This window comes from Mobula birostris, chromosome 2 (genome assembly GCF_030028105.1).
Source record: "Mobula birostris isolate sMobBir1 chromosome 2, sMobBir1.hap1, whole genome shotgun sequence".
Taxonomy (NCBI): Eukaryota; Metazoa; Chordata; class Chondrichthyes; order Myliobatiformes; family Myliobatidae; genus Mobula; species Mobula birostris.
Genome location: NC_092371.1, coordinates 250,586,718 through 250,596,755, shown reverse-complemented (window position 1 = coordinate 250,596,755; position 10,038 = coordinate 250,586,718). Strand labels below are relative to the sequence as shown.

Below are 10,038 nucleotides of genomic sequence, written 5' to 3'. Positions count from 1 at the left end.
GATATCAGAGCTCACCACAGACTAAAATCTCACCTGAAATCTCACCCACTGCCTGAGTCAGTGGTGGAGGCAGATACACTAGTGAAGTTTAAGAGACTACTAGACAGGTATATGGAGGAATCTAAGGTGGGGGCTGGTATGGGAGGCAGGGTTTGTGGGCCAAAGGGCCTGTACTGTGCTGTACTATTCTATGTTCTATGTTAAATATTATCCTTCAGCCATTGATGTCTTTTGTAAATATTTTTACAGGCTAGAAGCGGCAGAAAATTTGTGTATGGGAATCTCAAACACATTAGTTTTGCTGTTGCTGTCCAGATATTTAAGGAGTGACCATATAAACGCTTTGCAACAGCAATATATCTGTGTTGATATTTGAAGATGAAGATATATCTCATCTTAGCTGAAAACGTATTTTGTGTCTGAAATGAATTTTTCTGTTCTTACTCAGTGTAATCCACTGGAACCAGGGAGCTGAGAAGACACCAACATTTATTCACTAGAGATCAGACCTTCAACTGCATTCATTGTGCAAGGGACATCTGACTTTCTGAATTGCCGGAGAATTGATCGCAGTTAGATACCATTCTCCTTTAGTCATAGCCTACCCGCTCTGTGTGTGGGAGCGGATCTACTCAGTCATCCAGCCTGAAGATATATCAGCGGATTCACACCATAGTGAGATGTTCCACTTGTTCTGACTGTGGGAAATGACTAATTTTGTCATCGAAGCTAAAAGTTTATCAGAAAATTCACCAGTGAGACGACATTGACTTGGTCAGATTGTGGGAAGAGACTCAGTCACTTGTCCCACAGCAGACTCTGTTCTGGAATGTGGTAAGAACTTCACTCAGTCATCTAATCAGCTAACACACGAGTGAGTTCACACTCGGTAGAGTATATCTGCTCTAAATGTGGGAAGAGAGTCACTCAGTCATCTCATCTACTGACACACCAGTCAGTTCACACTGAGGAGAGGCCATCCACCTGCTAAGACTGGATAGGCATTCACAAAATCATCCAACCTACTGAGCTCACACGAGAGGCCATTCATCTGTGTTGTGTGTGGAAAGGGATTCACTCAGTCATCTGAACTATTGGCAACCAGACAATTTGTACTGGGGAGATGCTGTTCACCTGCTCTGAATGTGGGAAGGCATTCACACACTCATCCACCCTACAGAGACACCAACGAGTTCACACTGGAGAGAAGCCATTCACCTGCTCTGAATGTGGGAAAGGGTTCACTCAGTCATCCACCCTTGTGTTGCACTACCGAGTTCATACTGGGGAGAGACCGTTCACCTGCTCTGAATGCGGGAAAGGGTTTGCTCGGTCATTTCAACTGAAGGAACATCAGCGGGTACACACTGGAGAGAGGCCATTCACCTGCTCAGACTGTGGGAAGAAATTCACTCGGTCATCTGACTTGAAAGAACATCAGCGAGTACACACTGGAGAGAGGCTGTTCAGTTGCTCAGTTTGTGGGAAGGGATTCACTCGGTCATCTCACCTATTGGCACACCAGACAGCTCACACTGGAGAGATGCCATTCATCTGCTTTGAATGTGGGAAGGGATTCACTCAGTCATCTCAACTGAATGAACATCAGCGAATTCACACTGGGGAGAAACCATTCACCTGCTCAGACTGTGGGAAAGGATTCACTCAGTCATCTTACTTAAAAATACATCAGCGAGTTCACACTGGAGAGAGGCCATTCACCTGCTCTGACTGTGGGAAGGGATTCACTCGGTCATCTCAACTGAATGAACATCAGCGAGTTCACACCGGGGAGAAACCGTTCTTCTGCTCAGAATGTGGGAAGCAATTCACTCGGTCATCTGACTTGAAAGTACATCAACGAATACACACTGGGGAGAGGCCGTTCACTTGCTCAGACTGTGGGAAGGGATTTACCCAGTCATCCACACTACAGAGACACCAGCGAGTTCACACTGGGGAGAAACCATTCACCTGCTCAGACTGTGGGAAGGGATTCACTCAGTCATCTCAACTGAATGAACATCAGCGAATTCACACTGGGGAGAAACCATTCACCTGCTCGGACTGTGGGAAGGGATTCACTCGGTCATCTCAACTGAATGAACATCAGCGAGTTCACACTGGGGTGAAACTTTTCATCTGCCCAGACTGTGGGAAGGAATTCATTCGGACATCTGACTTGAAAGTACATCAGCGAGTTCACACTGGGGAGAGGCCATTTACCTGCTCTGAATGTGGGAAGGCATTCACACATTCATCCACACTACAGAGACACCAGCGAGTTCACACCGGGGAGAAACCATTCACCTGTTCAGACTGTGGGAAGGGATTCACTCAATCATCTCAACGGAATGAACATCAGCGGGTACACACTGGAGAGAGGCCGTTCATCTGCTCAGACTGTGGGAAGGAATTCACTCGGTCATCTGACTTGAGAGTACATTTGCGAGTTCACACCGGGGAGAAACCGTTCACTTGTTCAGACTGTGGGAAGGAATTCAGTCGGTCATCTGACTTGAAAGTACATCAGCGAGTACACACTGGAGAGAGGCCGTTCACCTGCTCAGAGTGTGGGAAGGGATTCACTCGGTCATCTCTACTGAAGGAACATCAGCGAATACACACTGGAGAGAGGCCGTTCACTTGCTCTGAATGTGGGAAGGGATTCACTCAATTAGTCCACTTGCAGATACATCACTGGGTTCACACTGGGGAGAGGCCGTTCACCTGCACTGTATGTGGGAAGGGATTCACTCAGTCATCCACCCTTGTGTCACACTATCGAGTTCACACTGGAGAGAAACCATTTACTTGCTCTGAATGCGGGAAGAGATTCACTCAATCATCCAAACTTGTGTCACACTACCGAGTACACACTGGTGAAAAAGATTAAATAAGCTGCATGCTGGATATTTAATCCAGAGGCAAGTTCAAAAGTGACTTGTTGTCGAACTCTGCCATTATAGCTGGTACTCATCATACCCAGTTCTGCACCCTGGTCACTGGGTACAGGAGTGTTTCTTCTGCTGATGTTCACCTTTTATTCAAAGATTCAAAGTGCATTTATTGTCAAAGAACATATAAATAATACAACCTTCAATTTTGTTTGCTTCAGGCAGTTGCAAAGCAAGAAACCTGAAAGAACCAAATTAAAAAAAAAATAAGGCCAAGGCCCCAGTGCCCACAGAGAAAGAGAAAAAAGCACAAAACAAATCATGCAACAACAATAGCATTCCGAACCAAACTGAGTCCTTGGATCCAAATCCCCAGAGCAGCCTGGAACTGGCCCAAAGCCTTGGTATTCAGTTCATCATATTAGCGGGGCAAATCGTTGCAAAGGTCACAGACATGAAGCACAGCAGCCGGGGGCAGTCTCACAGCCTCGGCATCATGGAGAGAGGAGCCCCCAGACTATCTGGACCAGCGTTTAAATTGTCCAAACCTCGCACGATGGACCTAGCCCTGCTGTGGTGATCCACTTCAGGCTTAGATTTCATAGGACTGGAGTTTACTCTGGACTGGATCTGTGAGAAATAAATCACAGAACATAGAAGATAGAAATCTAAAGCACATTACAGGCCCTTCAGCCCACAATGCTGTGAACATGTACTTTAGAAATTACCTAGGGTTACTCATACCCCTCTATTTTTCTAAGCTCCATGTACCTATCCAAGAGTCTCTTAAAGACCCTATTGTATCCGCCTCCATCACCGATGCCGGCCGCCCATTCCACGCACTCACCACTGTTTAAAAAAACTTACCCTGACATCTCCTCTGTACCTGCTTCCAAGCACCTTAAAACTGTGCCGTCTCGTGTTAGCCATTTCAGCCCTGGGAAAAAAGCCTCTTGACTATCCACACGATCAATGCCTTTCATCATCTTATACACCTCTATCAAGACACCTCTCATCCTCCATCACTGCAAGGAGAAAAGGCTAAGTTCACTCAACCTATTCTCATAAGGCGTGCTCCCCAATCCTTGTAAATCTCCTCTGCACCGTTTCTATAGTTTCCACATCCTTCCTGTAGTGAGGTGACCAGAACTGAGCACGGAACTTCAAGTGGGGTCTGACCAGGGTCCTATATAGCTGTAACATTACCTCTCGGCTCTTGAACTCAATCCCACAGTTGATGAAGACCAATACACCGTATGCCTTCTTAACCACACAGTCAACCTGCACAGCAAGCTTTGAGTTTCCTATGGACTCGGACCCCAAGATCCCTCTGGTCCTTCACACTGCCAAGTCTTACCATTAATATTATATTCTGCCATCATATTTGACCTACCACAATAGACTACCTCACACTTATCTGGGTTGAACTCCATCTGCCACTTTTCAACCCAGTTTTGCATCCTATTTATGTCCCACTGTATCCTCTGACAGCCTTCCACACTATCCACAACACCTCCAACCTTTGTGTCATCAGCAAACTTTCTAACCCATCCCTCCACTTCCTCATCCAGGTGATTTATAAAAATTATGAAGAGTAAGGATCCCAGAACAGATCCCTGAGGCACACCATTGGTCACCGACCTCCATGCAGAATATGACCCCTCTACAACCACTGTTTGCCTTCTGTGGGCAAGCCAGTTCTGGATCCATAAGACAAGGTTCCCTTGCATCACATGCCTCCTTACTTTCTCAATAAGCCTTGCATGGGGTACCTTATCAAATGCCTTGCTGAAATCCATATACACTACATCTACTGCTCTAATGAATGTGTTTAGTCACATCCTCAAAAAATTCATTCAGGCTCGTAAGGCACGAACTGCCTTTGACAAAGCCATGCTGACTATTCCTAATCTTATTTTGCCTCACCAAATGTTCATAAGTTCTGCCTCTCAGGATCTTCTCCATCAACTTACCAACCACTGAAGTAAGACTCACTGGTCTTTCATTTCCTCGGCTATCTCTACTCCCTTTCTTGAATAAGAGAACGACATCTGCAACCCTCCAATCCTCTGGAATTTCTCCCATCCCCATTGGTGATGCAAAGATCATTGCCAGAGGCTCAGCAATCTCCTCCCTCACCTTCCACAGTAGCTTGGAGTATATCTCGTCCTGTCCCAGTGACTTATCCAACTTGATGCTTTCCAAAAACTCCAGTACATCCTCTTTCTTAATGTCTATATGCTCAAGCTTTTCAGTCTGCTATAAGTCATCCCTACAATCGCCAAGGTCCTTTTCTGTAGTGAATACTGAAGCAAGGTATTCATTAAGTACCTCTGTTACCTCATCCGGATCCATACGCACTTTTACACTGCCACACTTGATTGGTCCAATTCTCTCACGTCTTATCCTCTTGCTCTTCACATACTTGTAGAATGCCTTGGGGTTTTCTTTAATCCTGCTCGCCAAGACCTTCTCATGGCCCCTTCTGACACTCTTAGTTTCATTCCTAAGCTCCTTCCTGCTAACCTTATAATTTTTTAGATCTCTATCATCCCCAATTTTTTGAACCTTTCGTAAGATTTTTTTGTCTCTCAAATCTCTTGGCCAAGGACGAATGACATTGGTTGTTAACTTTCTTTATTCCCTGTTCAATTCAACGTTACATACATTTCTACTGCTTCTAAAGGGTTGTGGGTTTCAAGCTGGGTTGTTAAAATACATCACTCTCCTCTAAAGTCTTAAAGCTAAATGGGGACCAGTGGAGCAGGGTCAGAAGCCAGAGACACATTAGCACTTAGCAGAGTTTGGGGCTCTGGACAGTGGTAATTGAAAAAGCATATGAGGAGCAAGGAAACGATAGGGTCTTTTCAGAGACTCCTGGATCGGTACATGGAGCTTAGAAAAATAGAGGGCTATGGGTAACCCTAGGTAATTTCTAAGGTAAGGACATGTTCAGCACAGCTTTGTGGGCTGAAGGGCCTGTATGGTGCTGTAGCTTTTCTATGTTTCTATGAAACAAAACTGGTGGGGGGGGGAGGGGGTTGATGACGAATGACAGAGTAGCAAGATATGGAAGCTGATTGATAGGCAAAAAAGTTGAATTTGACTTGACACACACTGCCTGTTGACTTGTGCCTGCTTGCTGTGTTAATGACTGCTGAGTTCTGAAAAATATTGACTGGATTGTTGCCATTTGGGTAAACACTTTCAGTGGCACTGTTCTTACCCAGAAACCTTTGTGTCACAATGTGTTATTACTGTGAATTGAGCATGCAGGTGCTGAGAGTCTTGGATCCAACTGCTTAATTTTAATTGTCAATTTCTTTGCAGTTTAACAATTAATTATCTGCTATATATTTTGTAGCCTTTGTTTGCATTACAGTTTAATATGCCTCTAGTGCTACATGAAGTAGAATTCTGGAGCTTCTTTGACTTCATTAATTGAATAGGTGTTTTTGCTTTTGATTAATTTTTACTGTAGTGTTCACTAAATACTTTTTAATTGGATTATTGTTATCTCTGGATTTAAATGGATCTTTTCTTATCTTTTGGTAGAAAAGTGGCTGTTTTATGCTCAGCACCATCTTTAATTCCTTTCTTCTTCATGTAATAGACCCTGCCACTGTTCTGACAATCTTTTAATAAAATGATTGTGAAGCAACAAATTTAATGCCTCACTTCTGACTTTTAAAAGAACCTTGATTTAAACACCAAAGTTCATCAATTGGCGTAGTGGGCAGGAATTAGAGCTTGGAACAATCCAGAAAAGTAGTAATGACTTTAATGTCCATGTAGAAATTAGATGGCAGAGGGGAAGAAGCTGTTCCTGAATAGCTGAGTGTGCGCCTTCAGACTTCCAAACCTCCTTCCTAATGGTAGCGATGTGAAGAGGGCATGCCCTGGGTGGTGCAGATCCTTAACGACAGGCCACCACCTTGAAAATGTCTTGGATACTATGGAGGCTGTTACACTTGATAGATAATTTAACAAGTTGCTACAGCTTATTCTGATCTTGTGCAGTAGCTGCCCCAAACAGGCGGTGATGCAGCCAGTCAGAATGCTCTCCATGATACATTTGTAAAAGTTTTTTGAGTATTTTGGTTGGCAAACCAAATCTCTTCAAACTCCTACTGAAATATAGCTGTTGTCTTGCCTTTTTTATAGCTGCATCAATATGTTACATCCAGGTTAGGTCCTCAGAGATATTAACACCCAGGAACTAGAAACTGCACACTCTCTCCACTTCTGATCCCTCTATGAGGATTGATTATGTTCCCTCATTTTACCCTTTCTGAAGACCACAATCAGCTCTTTGGTCTTGCTGACGTTGAGTGCAAGGTTGTTGTTACAACACTCAACCAATTGGTATATCTCGCTCCTGTACACCCTTTTATCACCATCTGAAATTCTGCCAACAATGGTTGTATCATCAACATATTTATAGACGCTGCTTGAACTATTCTTAGCCACACAGTCATGGGTTTAGCGAGAGTAGAGCACATCTCTGTGGTACCCCGGTGTTGATTGTTATTGAGGTGGAGATGTTATTTCCATTCTTCACAGATTGTGGTCTTCCAGTTAGGAAGTCCGGGATCCAGTTGCAGAGGGAGGTACAGAGGCCCAGGTTCTGTATCTCTTCAATCAGGGCTATCAGAATGATGGTGTTAAATCTTGACATAGGGTTGCATGGGGAGCCATTGAGATTATGTCTGCTGTAGACCTATTGTGGCAATTGTCAAAGTGCAGTGGGTTCAGGTCCATCCTGAGACAGGTGTTGATCCTAGGCATGACCAACCTCTCAAAGCATTTCATTACCGTAGATGGGAGTGCTACTGGATGATAGTCGTGAAGGCTGCTCTTCTTGGGCACTGGTATAATTGTTGCCCATTTGAAGCAGGTGGGAACTTCTGACTGTAGCAGTGAGAGATTGAAAATGTCTTTGAATACTGCCAGTTAGCTGGCACAGGTTTTTGGAGCCTTACCAGGTACTCCATTGGGCCCTGCTGCCTTTTGGTTTGGGAATGTGCAGTGTTTTCGTAGGCACACACTCATCCACACAGGTTTTAATGAAGTCAGTGACAACTATGGCATACTCATCCAGGCTCGAAGATGACTCCCTGAACACAGTCCAGTCCACTGATTAAAGCAGTTCTGTCAGCGCTCCTGTGCCTCCCTGGTCCATACATTCTTGGTCCACACCTCTAGTGCTGCAGGCTTCAGTCTCCGCCTATACTCAGGGAATAGAATTACAGTCAGGTGATCAGACTTTACAAAGAATGGGCATGGAATAGGATGTTAGGTACACTTGAACTTCGTGCAATTGTGGTTCAGTGTGTTATTTCCTACAGGTGACTTGTTGATAATAATTAGTGACGCATCATGCTGGCCTGGTTAAGATCCCCCAAAATGATGGGTAAGGCATCAGGATGTGCCGTTTCATGCCCATTGATTACATCGTTCAGTTTGCCTGGAGCCTGTTTGACATTAGGCTGAGGTGGAATGTACATCGCTACCCAAAAGATTGCTGAAATCTTGCGTGGCAAGTAAATGGCCGGTACTTAATTGTGAGCTATTCCAGGTCTGATGAACATTATCGGGATGTCACCAACAAATTAGTACACCACGAAGAATTGATCATGAGGCATTATCTCCATCTCTGCTTTTGAGGGACTTGAGCAAACTAACTGGACCTGTTGCAATTTGCCTTTCGCCACAATAGGTTGATGGCAGATGCAATCTCAGTGGCTCTCCATGCGGCTTTAAACCACCGGGACAACACAAACACCTATGTCAGGATGCTGTTCATTGACTATAGCTCAGCATTTAATACCGTCATTCCCACAATCCTGATTGAGAAGTTGCAGAACCTGGGCCTCTGTACCTTCGTCTGCAATTGGATCCTTGACTGCCTAACCAGAAGACCACAATCTGTGCAGATTGGTGATAATACCTCCTCCTCGCTGACGATCAATACTGGTGCATCTCAAGTGTGTGTGCTTAGCCCACTGCTCTACTCTCTATATACCCATATCTGTGTGGCTAGGCATTGCTCAAATACTACATATGAATTTGCTGACGATACGACCATTGTTGGTAGAATCTCAGGTGGTGACAAGAGGGCATATAGGAGTGAGATATGCCAACTATCGGAGTGGTGCCGCAGCAACAACTTGGCACTTAACATCAGTAAGATGAAAGAGTGGACTGTGGACTTCTGGAAGGGTAAGACGAAGGAACACATACCAATCCTCATAGAGGGATCAGAAGTGGAGAGAGTGAGCAGTTTCAAGTTCCTGGGTGTCAAGATCTCTGAGGATCTAACCAGGTCCCAACATATTGATGCAGTTATAAAGAAGGCAAGACAGTGGCTATACTTTATTAGGCGTTTGAAGAGATTTGATATGTCAACAAATACACTCAAAAACCTCTGTGGATGTACCGTGGAGAGCATTCTGACGGTCTGCTTCACTGTCTGGTACGGAGGGGCTACTGCACAGGACCGAAAGAACCTGCAGAGGGTTGTAAATTTAGTCAGCTCCATCTTGGGTACTAGCCTACAAAGTACCCAGGACATCTTCAAGGAGCAGTGTCTCAGAAAGGCAGCGTCCATTATTAAGGACCTCCAGCACCCAGGGCATGCCCTTTTCTCACTGTTACCATCAGGTAGGAGGTACAGAAGCCTGAAGGCACACACTCAGCGATTCAGGAACAACTTCTTCCCCTCTGCCATCCGATTCCTAAATGGACATTGAACCCTTGGACACTATATCACTTTTAAAAAAATATAGAGTATTTCTGTTTTTTGCACGGTTTTTTATTCAATATACGCATACTGTATAAAGTATACTGAATAAGATTTACTTATTTATTTTTGTTTTATTTTTCTAATATATTATGTGTTGCATTGAACTGCTAGCAAATTTCACGTCACATGCCGTTTCTGATTCTATCTTGACGGTGTGTTGTGAATCCGTCTATTCGAATCGCTGCGTACGGCATTGAAAGGGTTAACCAACAAGGCTTGCACATTCCTGACGTCCCTCTGATACAGCACCCTATCTCTGAGATCGTCATTTCTGTTTACCAGAGGCTGCACGTTTGCCAGCAAGATAGCTGGTAGCGGAAGTCGAAAACCTCGTTT

The 10,038-nt window shown here is 44.5% G+C and overlaps 1 protein-coding gene across 1 annotated transcript; it reads left to right on the top strand.

Annotated features, from left to right (window-relative positions):
* Window positions 1–997: 997 nt before the first annotated feature.
* LOC140194172 (uncharacterized) lies at window positions 998–6,586 on the top strand. The gene has a single exon (XM_072251679.1). It carries the CDS (start codon window positions 1,124–1,126, stop codon window positions 2,894–2,896), a length of 1,773 nt encoding a protein of 590 aa, XP_072107780.1. The 5' UTR covers window positions 998–1,123; the 3' UTR covers window positions 2,897–6,586.
* Window positions 6,587–10,038: the final 3,452 nt, after the last annotated feature.

Bases quoted from the DNA above. Each gene is read 5' to 3' on its own strand.
- LOC140194172 (XM_072251679.1), top strand. From the start codon at position 1,124: ATGCTGTTCACCTGCTCTGAATGTGGGAAGGCATTCACACACTCATCC.